We start from the raw sequence: 19370 nt of genomic DNA on the forward strand, positions 1-19370 counted from the left end.
AGTGGATTCGGCCGAGTCTATCCAATTATCCCTGATCCACGGCACTTATCGGTCCTCGGGTATCCGAAGCATGATCAGAGCTGTAATAATACATGATATCGGGAGCTTATCCTGGATCCCATGTGTTATCGCATGATTGCGTTTCTTTTTCGGCCAATAAAACAGCTTTTAATTGGGTAGCATGATAATGACCATCAGCCGAAAAAGGATTGCATCTATTGGGATACCGGCCCTTATGTACGTGTCAGAAATAATTGCCTAGTTTATTCCGGCCACAAATGAAGTGTTCTTGGAACCAGTGTTGGCAAATTTATCTCAAATCTCCATATGTGTCCCCCCTGATATTCTTGTAATACCAGAAAATGATCATATCTAAATAATACCCTTTCACACTGCACAAATAGCCCGGCATAATGCCGGGTCAATGTGCGGTGTGAAAGGGGTAAGACCCGAATTCCCGGGTCGTCTGATCTGATATTTCAACCCGGGAATAAAGCAGGGTTATTACCGGGTCAGGTGCGGTGTGAACTGGTTACGCTGGTCCGGGACCCGTACACACTATGGAAGAGGCGGCGTGGAGTTTCCTCCGCTCCTGCTCCCGATGGCAATACGACCCAGCAATATCTTAAAGGAGTCTCATGGCGAGTCGCACCTGTGAAGGATCAGTGTACAATTCCCGGGTGCGACCTGTGATTGCGGTGTGAAAGCGGTATGAGTCGGATCATTTTTTAGCACACCCTGTGCAATGGTAGTCATTGTTACCCTTCATAATAAGCCCCTACCCAAGTGATCTGAGGCCAGAACTCGGGCCTGATTCCTGACACGTGGTTCATTCTTAACGCCAGGTTGTGGACGGTATCCGGATTATAGGTCGACATCAAATAGTCGACATGCATATGGTCATCATGGTCAAAAGGTTGACCTGTTCAAATGGTCAACATAGCGCCTGGTTGACATGAGGCTTTTTCAGAATTTATTATTTATTTTTCTACTTTTTCATACTTTACCATCCACGTGCACTACAATTGGGAATGGTAACATGTGCTGAGCACAGCCATAGCAGAGCAAGAGACCTTGGCAAAAGCACAGCAAGTGATGTGATACACTAATTGGAAGTCCACGTCCTGTAAGGTAAAACTTGACACAAAAAAAACCTATAAAAATGTCAACGTGAGGTTTTTTATGTTGACAATTTCTGTGACGTTGTGCATGTTGACCATTAGGTGTTGAACTTTTGACTGTCGAACTATTATGCCATAACCATGGTAGGCACTTGTCTGTCCAACATTAATAATGCAATTGTCTTTGTTATTAAAGGCTTTCCCTGTGAGAACCGCATTTTACATGCAACGTTAGATACCATATGACTAGGTGATTCATCGCGCCCTAGTCAAGGGCTACGTGCCGTAAAGGGCTACGCCCCCTTAACCCTTGCACGCCCTCCAATCTTAATTGTGTGAGTGGTTAAATATTGCAGAGGGTGCCGCGGGTGGGGGGGGAAGGGCAGGTGCGGGGGGTCGTGGAGGGTTGGGGGAGGGGGTCCGGAGCCACCGCGGGTGGTGGAGGAGGAGGGTGCCGCGGATGGGGCCCGGAGGTACTGCGAGTGGGGGAGGGGCGGGTAATGCTTCTCCTCCTGGAAGCAGCTAAGCTTCTGTCCTCCCTTTGGCAGTGGCTCTCCCGGAGACTCGCACAGCAGCTAAGCAGCCAGTCACTATTGTTAGTGCCGGTGTCCCAACACGCCGTATCGCAGGGAAGAAAATGCACTCAAACGACAGACCTACTTCTTCTGAGTTCAAGGGCTCTGCTTCTTAGGCTACTGGACACCATTAGCTCCAGAGGGTTCGATCACTTGGTTTGCCTAGCTGCTTGTTCCCGGAGCCGTGCCGTCATCCCCTCACAGAAGCCAGAAGAAAGAAGTCGGGTGAGTATGTGAAGAACAGAAGACTTCAGTAATGGAGGTAACACGCAGCGGTCGCGCTGCGCTCCATGCTCCCACACACTAACGGCACTCACAGGGTGCAGGGCGCTGGGGGGGAGCGCCCTGGGCAGCAAGTTACTAGGAGTTTAAAAATACAGCTGACATGCAGACTCCGTACCTGGGCACCAGTCCGATACCCCCGCCGGAGATCGCAGCGGTCAGGCTGCGCGCCATTGCTCCCACACACAAACTGTTGTTACGAGGGTGCAGGGCGCTAGGGAGGGAGCGCCCTGAGCAGCAATGTGCATATATCACTTTTTGGGGGGGACAGGACACCTATACACTGTATAGGGATCCCCGTTGGTATAGATTATGTTAGATTTTTTGCGGGCTGGAGCGCGCCGGGAGGGGCGGGGCTTAGCCTTCACTTCAAGCGCCATTTTCTGCTTGTCCCCGCCAAAAGCTGAGGGGGCACAATGTTGAGTGCTGTTTAGAGAGAAAATAGCGCTATTTTGGACAAATGGGCTGGTATTCTGTGTTATAAATATATATATTTATATCTGTCTGTTCCCTGTCGGATACCCACTATAGTTTAGTCGACCTAGGTCGACAGGTGTGCGTGCTCTGTCATTTATGCGGATCACGGTCGACATTGCTGGCTACTGTTGGTACTTGATTCTGTAGATGCAGTGTCAGCAAGTCGGTAGTTGTATACTTGTCAAAGTAAACTGTGTCGGCACCGACTATTATTACTGAGTGTTAATTAACATGCGGTAACTACCTATACCTGTATATATGTTCTAGGTATATGGGGGTTACGGTTCCGTGGGCCTGTAGCTCGTGCGCAGACATGGTAGTACATATAGGGGAGTGTTATTGAACTTATTGTGTATCTTCCTTCAGTCCCCTCAGAGTTATTAGTATGTTATTTTGCATGATTACTACTCCCTGCTGTCGACGAATACTAGGTTTTCCTGGCAGATCCACAACTGGGGCTTCAGTACATGCTCATACACAGTCCGAACACAACTAGGGACCCGTTGGTTCCGGGTAATCCGCTTATATGTATAGATAGATAGATATATTTAGGATATGTGTGTAGTTGTGTATTACATTATGTGTATTCATATTACACTGTTAATGGATGCTGCAATAATAGTATTCCTTCTCATGTGCTGGTCGCTCTGTTGGTGAAGCTCTAGGTCGGCAGTGACGAGTTGGTGTCTGAAAGAAGCCCGAATGGTTATTCTTTTCCGCTGCGGATAGAATACTGTGAAAATCAACTCCTGGTCGGCATGGGCCCCTGTCGCAAAGGATCGTACACAGGAAGCTAAGTGATATTTTATTCTTTACTCTGGAGTTATGTACATTGCCTGCACATGGGGGGAATGTGGTATTCGGAAAGGCATCCGATAGATTTACCCTATAGAAAGAGGGGATGTGTCTTATGTTGATCCTTTTCTAGAACATGGAGACAAGTTGCAGTGCGTCTGCAGTAGAAATGCTGAGGCTGAATCTGAGAGGTACTGGAGTATTTCCCTGGGATGGTGTACCGCTGTAGGGGTGGCCTCTGTTCGGTCAATCTTGGCAGATACCGCGGGTAAGTCAGCTACGTGAGTTGGATTACCTTACAACGGTTGGTGACGCGTTCGGTTGTGGGATGCGGTCAGTTTAACCAGTTTGATACCTTTTCTTTTTTCCTCTTCGGGGCAAATTGTGGAGGGTGACAAGGTAAGAGTTCTGCTGCCTTGTTAGGTTCGCAGTAGCGGATGTTGTTGTCTGTTGTCTAACACATCCACCGCATGTCGGTGGTCTATCTGACTGGAGGTCACTCCGGTGGGAACTCGTCTACTACTCTTCAGTCAGTCCGAGACTGGACTTGGACCTGGGAGTTACTCATAGAAGACATGCTGGGGTTTACAGATTTCCCTCACTGACTCTTTTTGAATAGGTCTTAGCGATTCCCCTCTGGAAGGGGAGGTAGTACACGACGCCATACCAGAGTTGCGTCAGGATATTGTCCTGCTATCCCCCCCAAAAAAATGTAGAATATAAAGTTTCTACTTATGAAGGTGCTTCAGCATGTAAATGTAGAAAAGGGGTTACATGCGTTTTCCTCACATTTAGCTTACCTAGGTTGATATCCAGGTTGTCTTTGCCATTTCACCGGAGTGATGGCAGTATGCTGGGGTTCTTTCAATAGTAAGACCCATTGTTGTTATGTACTGAGATACTCTCCTGATTACGGCGAGGTCAGGTCACAAGTGGTGCAAATCGTCGTTTTCTCTATGACTGGGCTTCAACACAGGGGAAGCCTGTTATTCCCAACGACGCAGACATCGGAGGTGGGTATCAGAGTAGATACTGAACGGTTGAAGTTCTGTGTGTTCCTGTGGAAGGAGGTCTGAGGATCCAGAGTTGGATCAGATTTGCAGTGACAATCCATCAATATGTTCTGTTGATGAAGATGGGTCCGGCCTAAGAGGCCTTTTCGGGGAGCTGGTCAAATGCCAGAGTGGTTTTCACGGGGCCAGTTGGAACTGTGGCCCAGGTCTCACCTGCACATGCGCTGGAATATATTCCTAATGGCCAGGATATCGCTCCTGTGCAGTCTGCTCAGTTCTCACCTCCTAGAGGGATGTAGGTTCGGAATCCAGGATGAGATCCTGGTGTCCTTGCATGCAGATTTCTGAGACTGGGGAGCAGTCCGTGCAAGAGAAGTATTTCTAGAGGAAAGGGTCAAGCTGCGAAGCTTGTCTGCGATAAGCTTTCTTTATTTAAGAGCTATTTTCAATGAACATATGCTTCGTTTTCTGCCCTTGTTAATTCTATAGGACGATTTGACTGCAGTGGTGTAAGTAAGCCGCTAGGGCGGAACAAGAAGCAAAGCGGCAATGGCAGAAGCCGAAATAGTGTTTTCTGCTGGGTGGAAAGACTTGTAAACGCTGTATTAGCAGTCTTCGTTCCGGATGTGAACGACCGAGAAATAGATTCCTCTGCAGACGCGATCTCCATCCGGGAGAAATAGTCGTCATCGAGAAGTTCTCACTGTAGTGACAAGTCTTTGAGGAGTGCCTCAAGTGGACATGTTGGCGTCTCGCCTCAACGAGAGATCTCGGGGATATTGTTTTCCGGGTCAGGGGACACAAGTTATAGCAGTGGACGTCCTCGGGACACCTTGGGTGTTTTTAGTCGGTCTATGTGTCCCCTCTGTTTTCACTCTTCGAAAGGTGATAAACGTAAGAAGAACAAAGGTTCAGGCGATCCTCATTGTTCCGGTCTAATTAAGGAGGGCTTGGTATCCAGTTCTTCAAGATTTACTCATAGAAGATCCATGGCCTCTTCCTCTACGTGAGGAACTGTTACAGCAAGATCCGGGCGTGTATCAAGATTTACCGCGGTTGCGTTTGACGGCGTGGCGGTTGAACGCCATATCCTAGCCAGAAAGGGTATTCCCAGTGAAGTTATTTCCACTCTTCAGGCTAGAAAAGAAGTAACGGCAAAGCCTTACCATCGTGTTTGGAGACCATGTGTCTTGGTGTGAATCCAAAAAGGCTACTACGGAAGACTTTCAGCTGGGTCGTTCTTCTCCATTCTTTGCAAGTGGGTGTGAGGGCAGGCCTAAAGTTAGGCTCCATTTAAGTGCGTTTTTGGCCTTATAAATTTTCTTTCAAGAAAGAATTGGCAACCTTTCTGGAAGTTCGGACCTTTGTGAAAGGAGTGCTGCACATCCAACCTCCATTTGTGCCCACGTTGGCACCGTGGGACCTTGACGTGGTGTTGCGTTTTCTTGTCTCACACTGTTTGGAACCTTTGTGAAAGGTTGTGTTAAAATTTCTCTTTTGGAAAGTGGTCATGCTATTGGTTTTGGCATCCACAAGGCGGGTGTCCGAAGTAGCGGCCTTGTCTCACAAGAGCCCTGTTTGATCTTCCGTGTGGATAGAGTGGAATTGAGAACTCGGATAATAGTTCTGCCAAATGTGGTTTCTGGGTTTCGCAGGAATCACCCTATTTTGATGCCGGTGGTTACTTAGGCATTAGCTGATTCAAAGTCTCTCGATGTAGTCAGGGCTTTGAATATTTAGGTTGCCAATTTGGCTCAGACTGGGGAAATAGAGGCTCTGTTTATCTGGTATGCTTCCAGCATGATTGGGGCGCCTGCGTCTATACAGTCTGTTACACGCTGGATCTGTGATACGGTTCGGCGTGCTCGTTCTACGGCTGGATTGTCGTTACCGAAGTCGGTGGAGACCCATTCTACTAGGAAAATGGGTGGTTCTTGGGCGGATGCCCGAGGAATCTCGGCGGTTCAACTTTGCAGAGCGGCTATTTGGTCAGGTTGAAACACTTTTGCTATGCGCTACAAGTTTGATACCCTGGCTGATGGGGACCTTTTTGTTTGCTCAATCGGTGCTGCAGAGTCGTCTGCACTCTCCCGCCCGGTCTGGAGCTTTGGTATAAAACCCCATGGTCCTTACGGACGGAGTCCCCAGCATCCTCTAGGACGTATGAGAAAATAGGTTTTTAATACCTACCGGTAAATCCTTTGCTCTTAGTCCGTAGAGGATGCTGGGCGCCCATCCCAGTGCGTACGGTGTCTGCAGCTATTGGTTATGGTTACACTCTTGTGGTGGTTCTTTTCTGTCAGGCTGTTGCTGACGTTGTTTCATGCCATGGCGTGCGGTGGCTTCTTATTGGTTGTGTTGACATGCAGGTTGTGTTACATATTCTCTCAGCATGTGGCTGTGTATGTTTTCATGCCGTTGGCTGGTATTCTATTGAATGCCACGTTTTGCAGTATGTTCGTGGTGTGAGCTGGTATGACACTCAGTGTTAAAACAATAAATTCTTTCCTCGAAATGTCCGTCTCCCTGGGCACAGTTTTCTAACTGAGGTCTGGAGGAGGGGCATAGAGGGAGGAGCCAGTTCTCACCCATTCAAAGTTTTATAGTGTGCCCATGTCTCCTGCGGATCCCTTCTATACCTCATGGTCCTTACGGAGTCCCTAGTATCCTCTTCGGACTAAGAGAAAAGGATTTACCGGTAGGTATTAAAATTATATTTAATATATAATATATATATATATATATATATATATATATATATATATATATATATATATATATATATATATATATATATATATATATATATATATATATATATATATATATATATAATTTTTTTTTTTATTTATTTATTTTGTGGACAATCAGCTGCCTGTTTGTTGACTAGATTTGTTTTCCTATATTTACTTGAATGCATATCACAATATTCTTATCACTGTGTCCTCTTCCGTTTATATTGTTCTGTCTGTGTGTATGACCTTCACATAGCTTGGGAAAGACTGCCTTTAGAGGCAGGAGACTGGTTGCTACGGGTGGTTAAGGTACAAATGGTTGTTCACACGGCTTAACTTTATTTCTATAAATAGTCTGCTTCGCATGTCCCAGGTATTATGTTTTTTTTTTTTTCTCTTCTATGTGAACAGTAGGTAAGTGCTTTTCTCTGCAGCTGTAGTGTTCTGACTTCTCTAGCAGCTATCAGCGTGTGAAATGGCAAATTGAAAACATTTGGCTGTTGCATTGGTCCAGACTACGCAATATTTGCATACTGTGTTTATAATTTCCTGTCTTGTATAGTTAGCATAGATATGTTGTTACTCGGCAAGAATGCTATTTTAATAAATAAAGTACAAAGTTTTTGGGAAGGAAAACGCACTCTGGATTTTCAGCTTGTAAGACAATGTTTATAAATGGGTGTAGTAGTAGTAGTAGTAGTTATAAAGTGTTGTTTCCTGATACTTGAAGACTATGGGCTGTATTCAATAACTGTCGGAAGCTGCCGTCTTGTCGGAAAGACGGCAGCTTCCGACAAATAGGTCTGAAGGGGTTCCGACCTATTCAATAGGGGCTGATTTTTTCCGACAAGTCGGGAATTCCCGACTTGTCGGAAAACACGTGGATCGGCGGAATAGACACCGAACCACGTGCTTCTGTCGTAAATGGGGCCAAATCCGACAGGTTTCGACCCCCTTCCAACAAACTCAATCCAACCTGAAAACAAGTCGGATTGAGGAGAGGAGCGGTGCTGCGGGGGGAGCTGAGATCGACGGCCAGCGGGGGGAGCTGTCTGCAGGGGGCATGTCTGCGGCAGCGGGGGGAGGCGCTGCAGGGAGAGAGGTGTTTGGCCGTCCCCGGCCAGCGCACCTCTCTCCCTGCAGCGCCTCCCCGCGCCGCCGCAGACATGTTACCCCGCTGCCAGCACCTCCCGCCGGCCGCCGATCCCTGCTCCCCCTGCTGCCGCAGACATGTTACCCCGCTGCCAGCACCTCCCGCCGGCCGCCAATGCCTGCTCCCCCCCGCTGCCGCAGACATGTTACCCCGCTGCCAGCACCTCCCGCCGGCCGCCGATCCCTGCTCCCCCCCGCTGCCGCAGCACTTCTCTTCCTGCTGCCAGCTCCTCCTGCGGCTCCACACGTGTCCCCCGCAGCCAGCCCCTCCCGCTCGCGGCTGCCGATCTCTGCTCCCCTGGCCGCTGCTGTCGGCGCAGCCGCGGACAACAGCGGCCTGACATGACCCTTTGTACGGCCAAATTCGACAGTCTGATTTGGCCGTCCATTGAATAGGGGTTGTCGGATCCATCCCGACAACTGCATGTCGGAATGGATCCGACTCCCTATGGGGTATATTCAATTCCTGACGGTTTTTCCGACAGTCGGAAAAACTGCACTTTCCGACAGTTTTAGGTCGAATTTGCTTTCGACCTATTCAGTGAAGGTGCAGGTTTTTTGTTTTTTTGACGGTCTGAAAAACCGGTGATTGTCAGAAAACATGTGGCTCGAGTTACTCGCCGATCCACGTGTTTCTGTAGAAAACGCCGCTGTATTTTCGACAGTTTGCCGCTGATGCAGATTTAACTTGTAATCAAGTTGAGTCTGCATTGTTGCATTGAATAGTGACGTGTCGGATCCTCTCCAGCCCTGTGGATGAATGTATCAAAACTGATTGAGTGGAGAGAGCGAAAATACCAACCAAAATACCAATAACTGTCATTTTTCAGGTTGTGTTTGAGAAATGCTAAAGGCTACCTACTATATTGATAGGTTGATACTTTCTCTCTCCAATTTGATAAATCTCCCCCTAAAGATAGGCACATACTATACAATTATTGGACTGATATGCCTATAATCAGCCTCCTTTATTGTATAGCATGTAGGCATGAGCATTTCAGTGTTTCATTGATAAAACATCCACAAATGCATTCCTTCGGTTATCCAATCGGTTGGTGAAGACCAAAAATCTCATCCTCAATTTCCTGATATCAAGCAGGGTGTGCGAATTACACGATCATCCTCCATGTGGGTGGACATATGCAAGATCAGTGTGGTGTGACGGAAAATCGCTAGCTGCTAATAAAAATTGCGTAATGTGTAGCACAGCTATTGGGGATTTCAATTTGCTTAAAAATAACCCCATTTGTTGCCCCAATTAAAAAATTAATAAATAAATGGACAGTGTTTACCAAGTTTTAGGGCCAGATGCATCATCGCTTGGAGAGTGAAAAAGTACCAGCCAATCAGCTCCTAACTGTCATTTTTCAAACACAGCCTGTGACATGGTAGTTAGGACCTGATTGGCTGGTACTTTTTCTGTCTCCATTTTATCACTTTCCAAGCGATGATGCATCTAGCCCATAGACTTCTAATTGAAGAGTAGGGGATAGATCCAGGCCTGCTCCCTGATCTACACAACTAAGCCAAGCATAGCATACACAGTGTTTTCTCGCTCTAAGGCTGGCTACAAACTTGGCGATATGCACCCAATATATCGTCCGATCCAACGTATCGGATGATATATCATTCATATCGCCCAGTGTGTATTCACTATATCGTTAACGATGCTTTCTCCCGCGGGTCATTAACGATGTACAATATCTTTAGTTTTCACCTTTGAAATCTAAAGATTTTGTACAAGAATGGATGTGGCCAGGTGCCGTCATCCAGTATAGCAAACGATATCGTTCGGTGTGTATGAACGATATAGTTTGCCGGGGGAATCTTGCACGATAGCACATCTGATGTACTTCGGCAAGTCTATACCCAGCCTAAGTCTGTGTACTGGTATGTGGAAAGTTCAGTGAATACAACGGACTGATGATATACGTATCACTACCCTATTATGTTTTCATATTATATGAAGCAGATTTTAAGCCAACTGGAGCGTTTAATGCTTTTTTTTTTTTTTAATTGGGAGTGAATTGAATAATTGTGTAGTAAAGTACTGAAACCAGTTTCTTTATTTACTGTACATAAAGGTTCCCTGTTTTGTACACATCATATGTTTATATTTAATAGAAGCTAGAAATTAACTTCATTAATTGCGTTTTATTCTAGAGAGTGTATATATTACCAGATGTTTTATGTTAAGCCCTTAACTTTGACTTGCTGCAGTAGTTACCATGTAAATCACTCAAGATGAAGTTGCATATTTGCCAATGAGCCAGCTTACACATTCTGGCAAAGCAATAATTGTATAGGTCTTTCTATTCATTAATGCATTACTGTCACTTAGGCAAGCCTTGTTATCTACAGGAATACGAAGGGGTTTTTGATCAAATATCACTTTTTTGTGATTTTACATGGCAATTTCCCTAATGTACATGCTACAGTGGAACTACAAGTGCCAGTCTATCCTTTTATTGGTTGGTCTACCTTCCTGTCATATTCACGTGAATTACAGATGTCTACTGTAATTCCTCATCTTCCTCTCCCGCCGCTCCACTTCTGCCACTCCCCTTCAACAAAATCTACACTGGCTCCCATTCCCCTACAGAATCCTCTTCAAACTCCTCACCCTCACATACAAGGCCATCTCTAATTCCACTTCTCCCTACATCTCCAACCTCCTCTCCCTTCATACTCCCTCCCGCCCACTACGGTCGGCTGATGACTGTCGCCTCTCCTCTGCCTTGGTCACTGCTTCCCATGCACGAGTTCAGGATTTTGCCCGTGCTGCACCCCTTCAGTGGAATGCGCTCCCCCGCTCCATTAGACTCTCCCCGACCTTGCAAAGCTTCAAACGGGCATTGAAAACCCACCTATTCATCAAAGCGTACCCCTCCAATGCATAACCTAGTCCTTAGGCTGCTCCTCCATCCCCCTGCCCCATGCCTTGGACATCTCTGCTTTGCTCGCATACCACCATCAGGCTTCTACCTGCTTGCACCTCATGTCATCTGTCTGTTGCCCCTCCCCACTAGATTGTTAGCTCTTCAGAGCAGGGCCCTCTTTCCTCTTGTCTAAACCCTCTTCTTGACACATTTCACTCAGCGACCATCTTTACCTGCTTTCTCTCCTGCTGGTAAAGGCTCATCTCTATCTATGGCCGCCAGCCCCAAGTAGTACAATGATTACTCCTTCGCTACTTTCATCTAAGCTGTATTATGTTTTGAGAATTGTGTTGCTCTTTGTTACCTGCACTCCATTTTTGTTATTTATTTACTGTTATGCTAAGTTTTGTCTCCCTGTACTGTCCTTTGTACGGCGCTGCGAAACACTTGTGGCGCCCTATAAATAAAATGTAGTAATAATAATAATACTCATTGTTGCTGCAGTCACGTTAAACAGCCCTTCTAGTTGTGCCTAGTCGTGAGCGCGTCTACTATTGCCAGGCATCTTTTTGGTGCATTTTTTTTTTTTATTCACTTTGCTATGTGAAAGACGCACAAGCATGCCTATATTGTGGTTGCTACTTCATCTGTATCTTCATACATACATTCATAGGGTTTTCCTGGGAAACACTGTAACATGCAGTTTTGTCCTCCTACATCCAACCTGATTATGCCATCCAGCACGAAATGCCTGGCATGAGTGAGCCACAAGGCCCCATGCAACTCTTCAAACATCAGGCTTTTTTTTTTATTCTTTTTTTTTTTTATGAGAATGCGTCTTAGCTGCAGGAGGAGACTGTGCTGATTAATTAGATATGACACTAGAATATTGTATGTGTATGACTGTATACTGAACAGAACGTGTATTTGAAAAATTCTTGCCGGCTGCTATATTGGAGCACTTTGTGTACAGATTCAGAGAATCAAGCTGGGTACACACCTATGCAATTGTCGCGTCTTTCTCCCAATATCTGGTGAACGGCTGTTGATTATATAGGTGTGTATGCAGAAGCATTAGCCTATAAACGGCTTATAACACTCCTGCACCGGTAAGGACCGGGAAGTCGCATCTTATGTGCTGCACGTTCGACCTCCTGATTCCTATAATGGAGCCGTTGCCCCCCCTCACAGGAGGTCACTGGTCACAGCTGGATACACACACAGCCAAGCTGATTGGGTGCGGTTTACCCGATCAGCTGGGATTGAACAAGTGTGGACCCAGATTCAGTCACACACAGATGTACAAGTGTCATATATTGGAGTAATCGGCACAGTCTCCTAGTATGACCTAGTTGCTTTGTGTTGCGACGAAGACACCTTTTGGCAAAAAATTAAGCAAAAAAGACACCCAACTCTAGAAGATTCTCACATGACCTGACATACCAAGTGGGCATACAGATGCGGATACAGCTGCAGTCGTAAGCAGAATATAGGCATATTGCATATTATTTTAATCATCAGTCTGATTGTCTTTTATTTGCATAGCAATGTGAATAAGGTGCAATTTTGGAGAAAAAAATGCCCGGCATTTAGCAGAGTTGTATGGGAACTGCCGGCTTACTCATCCCAGGCATATCGTGGTGCTTGGATATTGAAGCAAGATAATTGAGGACACATCTGTATGCTTTCCCTTTACCATGCAAACCTCTTCAGGTGATTTGATTCTATATAATTTGCTTCATGTATACATAAAGCTGTATTTCTGTTTTGTTCTTGTAGTGTAGAGATCGGCGAGAGTGTGAGGGGGGAAGATGTGTACATCATACAGAGTGGCTGTGGGGAGATCAATGACAACTTGATGGAACTCCTCATCATGATAAATGCTTGCAAGATTGCCTCCTCATCACGGGTCACTGCTGTCATTCCATGTTTTCCATATGCTCGCCAAGATAAGAAAGATAAGGTAAGCTACTACTTTTTCTTGGTTCCCGAGTGAGGCGCCTTTTGGTTACAGAGCTGCAGACTAACCAGTAGAAACGGTTATGTAGCTCTGATCAGTTTACTTCAGTGAGCCACAGAATTTTACAGGGGTCTTAGAAATGGTCCACAGCCCTCCAGAACACTCATTCTTTGTGAAGAAGGAGATGGTATGTTGATATACGGACAGTAGTGTAAAGTGCTTGCAGACTAGGCTAACTACAATTGAGCATCCAATCGCACATTTGTTAAGTAGGCAGTAGTAGTTGCAGCACATTCACACACAGTTCATATTTTCAATTCCTTATCAAGGAAAAAAAGTTAAGCATGCTTATTTACACGGTGAACATGCAATAATTCGGGTGACAAGTTACTTGGACAGGCCAAAGAGAAAAACCCATTCTTTTTAATAATGACATAATATAAAGGAAGTGATGATCAGGAATAATTGGTCTGGTGGTACCCAGCTGAATGGCCTGTTTTACAGCATGGCAAGTGAGATTCTAGAAACATAAATGTGCAATTTACATTTTGCAGTGTTCACTTAATAGTTATAGTTAAGCCTTAGTTGGAATAAAGCAAGTTGCCTTAACCCTGCTCACGTGAAAAATGGGACAAAATGTTCCTATTCTTTAGCTAACTAATTTCTAAAGAATTTTTTTTTTTATTTATACCAGTGGCTTATGCACATCCCCTTGTTTTCTACTTGAAATTCTCAGTAATCAATGTTTACCAGGAGGCTGTGGTCAGTGACGCTGAGTTAGGAGGGGAGCAGGTACTAATAACAAAGGCCCAGGCTTGCTGAAGGGGGCCTGGAGACATGCAACCCCTTCAGCCAGCTGATGCTGCTACCACTGAATGAATCAGTCCCCTCTGCCTGCAGAAGGGGTTATCGATCAGTGAAAACACATACCCCCCTTTCCTTGGGTCTGCCCCTAGCTGAGGAGCCCACGTGTGCAGATTGGCACTGCTCCTTGACACACAAACAGTACCTTTTCCCGGGCAATTTCTCTGCGACCCTGGCTGTGGTGCCCCTTCACCTCTGGGTGGGAAATCTAATCACTACATCCTATAGTCCATACCTTTTAGATTTTGTTCCAGTTGAGGTAGGTGGGGGCACCCTTCACACAGTCAGACATACAACTAGGTTGGCATAAACCGTATGTTGGGATTATATTATGTCTCTCACACAGTGCTGACCCGAGCACTCCACATAAACTGTCTGATGTGGCCGTTCTGAGATTTATGCTTTTACATGAGAGCTTGTGTATGTCTAATAAACACCACCAAGTTAACGATTAATGAAGTTTCCTTCCAAATAGAGACACATACATAATACAGCAAATGCTCATATTGGAGTTAGAACTGCTTTTCACTGCATTCATGGTTGTGCTGTGATGCCTCTGGGTACACATTGTTTTGGGGAATGATTCATAGAATTATTAGAAGCTATGTTTTTCTATTGTACTCATTTGCACTGTATTGACTAATCTAACCAACCTTATTGTGTAAGCTTTTGGAGATTATGAGGTAGATGAACTAAGCTTTTGGTGAGAGAGAAAGTACCAACCAGTCAGCTCCCAACAGTTATTTCTCAAACATAGCCTGTAACATGGCAATTAGGAGCTGATTGGTACTTTTAGATCTGTCCACTTTATCTCTCTCCAAGGTTTAGTACATCTCCCCATTATAGATGTGGTTTGAGCTGTATTTTCACTGTGGTATGATTTCACTTTGCCCAGGGTAAAATATTTTGGTGTCGATTCAGAGATTCCGTCAATAGATTTTATCCCTGCTTATCTCATCATATCAATTATAACTATTAAGATTTTTCTTTTAATAAAGTATACGGGGTTTATTGACACATGCATGAAAAAACTGTTATTACAGCCATAAATAATGCTCTCAGTGTGCTTCTCATGCATTGTGCTTTATCTGTACAATCTATCGCACTGGAAGTGTACTTTAACACAGCACAATGTTACACAATGCTGGAAGTGTCAACTGATGGTGTGAACAACACCAGTCTTATTTTTCTCAAACGTGTTTTGTGGCATCTAAAGGGAGGAAATAAAATTAAAAGCGATGAACGTGCTGTGCCATCAGAAATGGTGGCACATCACAGGCACAATATTGGTCCTGTAACCTCACATGTAAAGGTTGTGCAGTAAAAATGGCGATGTCACACTGCTGCAGTGATCAGTGATGTGCGCAGCTGCCACACAATGAGGATAGTACATCATAGAATATGAACCTTTGTTCCATGACTCTAGAACATGTATGTGTGTGTGAGATATATATAGATAGTATATTTTGCCCATCCCGTAAGAAATCACTGATCATCGGAATCCAGAGTGGATCAAGGAATTTCCCCTTGGAAGTGTGGACCACATTTCTCCAGAGAAGAGGATTGTAAAATGTAACCTATTTCTCACTAGTGTTCATCCTGGTTTACTTCTCCTAAGAAGATACCAAGGATCATAGTCCTTCATACAGAATATATATATTTTTTTTTCTAAGCTTTATGGTCTTTCAAGATATTTATTACATTACCTGATAAGGGGAAGGGATTTTTTCCCACAACACTTCCTTTCTGCCCTCAAGGGTTTGTTACCTCGAAACAGACTACTTTTAGAAACAGATCTAAAGCAACACATTATTGCTTTTATGCAATGTGTCTTCACATTTTTTTAATATTTTTTTTAGCAAAAGCCTCTGCTTAAATATAACCTTTAGCCAAGCACAGAGCATGCTTACTTCCTTTTTAATGGTAAGTATTAGTGATAAATAACAACAATGATTGTTGGTATTACCCAGTTTTCTCTATCGTCCTAAGTGGATGCTGGGGTTCCTGAAAGGACCATGGGGAATAGCGGCTCCGCAGGAGACAGGGCACAAAAAAGTAAAGCTTTTACCAGATCAGGTGGTGTGCACTGGCTCCTCCCCCTATGACCCTCCTCCAGACTCCAGTTAGATTTTGTGCCCGAACGAGAAGGGTGCAATCTAGGTGGCTCTCCTAAAGAGCTGCTTAGAGAAAGTTTAGCTTAGGTTTTTTACTTTACAGTGAGTCCTGCTGGCAACAGGATCACTGCAACGAGGGACTTAGGGGAGAAGTAGTGAACTCACCTGCGTGCAGAGTGGATTTGCTGCTTGGCTACTGGACACTAGCTCCAGAGGGACGATCACAGGTACAGCCTGGATGGTCACCGGAGCCGCGCCGCCGACCCCCTTGCAGACGCTGAAGAGAGAAGAGGTCCAAAATCGGCGGCTGAAGACTCCTGAGTCTTCATAAAGGTAGCGCACAGCACTGCAGCTGTGCGCCATTTTCCTCTCAGCACACTTCACACAACAGTCACTGAGGGTGCAGAGCGCTGGGGGGGGCGCTCTGAGAGGCAAATAAAAACCTTATTAGAGGCAAAAAATACCTCACATATAGCCCACAGAGGCTATATGGAGATATTTAACCCCTGCCTAACTTCAAAAATAGCGGGAGACGAGGCCGCCGAAAAAGGGGCGGGGCCTATCTCCTCAGCACACAGCGCCATTTTCTCTCACAGAAAAGCTGGAGAGAAGGCTCCCAGGCTCTCCCCTGCACTGCACTACAGAAACAGGGTTAAAACAGAGAGGGGGGGCACTGATTTTGGCGATATTGTATATATATAAAAGATGCTATAAGGGAGAAACACTTATATAAGGTTGTCCCTATATAATTATAGCGTTTTTGGTGTGTGCTGGCAGACTCTCCCTCTGTCTCCCCAAAGGGCTAGTGGGTCCTGTCCTCTGTCAGAGCATTCCCGGTGTGTGTGCTGTGTGTCGGTACGTGTGTGTCGACATGTATGAGGACGATGTTGGTGAGGAGGCGGAGAAATTGCCTGTAATGGTGATGTCACTCTCTAGGGAGTCGACACCGGAATGGATGGCTTATTTAGAGAATTACGTGAGAATGTCAACACGCTGCAAGGTCGGTTGACGACATGAGACGGCCGACAATCTATTAGGACCGGTCCAGGCGTCTCAGAAACACCGTCAGGGGTTTTAAAAACGCCCATTTACCTCAGTCGGTCGACACAGACACGGACACTGAATACAGTGTCGACGGTGAATAAACAAACGTATTTCTCATTAGGGCCACACGTTAAGGGCAATGAAGGAGGTGTTACGTGTTTCTGATACTACAAGTACCACAAGAAAGGGTATTATGTGGGAGTGAAAAAACTACCTGTAGTTTTTCCTGAATCAGATAAAATAAAATGAAGTGTGTGATGATGCGTAGGGTTACCCCGATAGCAAATATTGGCGTTATACCCTTTCCCGCCAGAAATTAGGGTACGTTGGGAAACACCCCTTAGGGTGATAAGGCGCTCACACGCTTATCAAGTGGCGTTACCGTCTCCAGATACGGCCGCCCTCAAGGAGCCAGCTGATAGGAAGCTGGAAAAATATCCTAAAAAGTATATACACACATACGGTGGTTATACTGCGACCAGCGATCGCCATCAGCCTGGAGATGCAGTGCTGGGTTGGCTTGGTCGGATTCCCTGACTGAAAATATTTTATTCATGTAGAGCATTTAATAGGATGCATTCTATATATATGTATGTGAGATGCACAGAGGGATATTTGCTCTCTGGCATCAAGATAAGTGCGTTGTCCATATCTCCCAGAAGATGTCAGGGACACGACAGTGGTCAGGTGATACAGATCCCATACGGCAGATGGAAGTATTGCTGTATAAAGGGAAGGAGTTATTTGGGGGTCGGTCCATCGGACCTGGGGACCACAGCAACAGCTGGGAAATCCAACCTTTTTTACCCCAAGTTACATCTCAGCTAAAAAAGACACCGTCTTTTCAGCCTCAATCTTTCCTTTCCCATGAGGGCATGCAGGCAAAAGGCCAGTCATATCTGCCCAGACATAGAGGTAAGGGAAGTAGACTGCAGCAGGCAGCCCTTTCCCAGGAAAAGAAGCCCTCCACCGCGTCTGCCAAGTCCTCAGCATGACGCTGGGGCCGTGCAAGCGGACTCAAGGTGGGGGGGTAGTCTCAAGAGTCTCAGGGCGCAGTGGGATCACTCGCAAGTTGACCCCTAGATCGTACGAGTATTATCCCAGGGGTAAAGATTGGAGAGTCGAGACATCTTCTCCTCGCAGCTTCCTGAAGTCTGCTTTACCAACGGCTCCCTCCGACAGGGAGGCAGCATTGGAAACAATTCACAAGCTGTATATCCAGCAGGTGATAATCAAAGTACCCCTCCTACGACAAGGAAAAGGGTATTATTTTTCCACACTATATTGTGGTACTGAAGCCAGACGGCTTGGTGACACATAGTCTAAATCTAAAATGTTTTGAACACTTACATAAAAGGTTCAAATCGAGATAAAGTCACTCAGAGCAGTGATAGCGAACCGGAAAAAAGGGGACTATATGGTGTCCCTGGACATCAAGGATTACCTCCATGTCCAAAATTTGTCCTTCTCATCAAGGGTACCTCTGGTTCGTGGTACAGAACTGTCAATATCAGTTTCAGACGATGCCGTTTGAATTATCCACGGCACCCCGGGCCTTTTTACCAAGGTAATGGCCGAAAAGATGTTTCTTCAAAGAAAAAAGGCATCTAAATTATCCCTTACTTGCACGACCTAAAAAGGGCAAGTTCCAGAGAACAGTTGGAGGTCGGAAGAGCACTATCTAAAGTAGTTCTTCGACGGCACGACTGGATTCTAAATATTCCAAGAATCGCAGCTGTTTTCCGACGATACGTCTGCTGTTCCTAGGGATGATTCTGGACACGGTTCAGAAAAAGGTTTTTCTTCCCGAGGAAAAAGCCAAGGAGTTATCCGACCTGTCAGGAACCTCCTAAAACCAGGAAAGGTGTCTGTACATCAATGCACAAGAGTCCTGGGAAAAATGGTGGCTTTTTACGAAGCAATTCCATTCGGCAGATTCCATGCAAGAATTTTCCAAAGGGATCTGTTGGACAAATGGTCAGGGTCGCATCCTCAGATGCACCTGCGAATAACCCTGTCGCCAAGGACAAGGGTATATCTTCTGTGGTGGTTGCAAAAGGCTCATCTATTGGAGGGCCGCAGATTCGGCATACAGGATTTGATCCTGGTGACCACGGACGCCAGCCTGAGAGGTTGGGGAGCAGTCACACAAGGAAGAAACTTCCAGGGGGTATGGACGAACCTGGAAAAGTCTATTCACATAAACATTCTGGTACTAAGAGCAATCTAAAATGCTCTAAGCCAGGCGGAACCACTCCTGCAAGGAAAACCGGTGTTGATTCAGTCGGACAACATCACGGCGGTCGCCCATGTAAACAGACAGGGCGGCACAAGAAGCAGGAGTGCAATGGCAGAAGCT

The 19370-nt window shown here is 45.7% G+C and overlaps 1 protein-coding gene across 2 annotated transcripts in view; it reads left to right on the top strand.

The window, feature by feature from the left end:
* PRPS2 (phosphoribosyl pyrophosphate synthetase 2) overlaps nt 1-19370 on the top strand; it is a 122382-nt gene that overhangs the window by 37889 nt on the left and 65123 nt on the right. For both annotated transcript variants that reach the window (XM_063953506.1, XM_063953507.1), the window contains exon 2: nt 12809-12992. In XM_063953506.1, coding sequence (XP_063809576.1) covers nt 12809-12992 — 184 coding nt within the window. The remainder of the gene's footprint in view (nt 1-12808; nt 12993-19370) is intronic.

Source organism: Pseudophryne corroboree, chromosome 2 (genome assembly GCF_028390025.1).
Source record: "Pseudophryne corroboree isolate aPseCor3 chromosome 2, aPseCor3.hap2, whole genome shotgun sequence".
In the NCBI taxonomy this organism is placed as follows: domain Eukaryota; kingdom Metazoa; phylum Chordata; class Amphibia; order Anura; family Myobatrachidae; genus Pseudophryne; species Pseudophryne corroboree.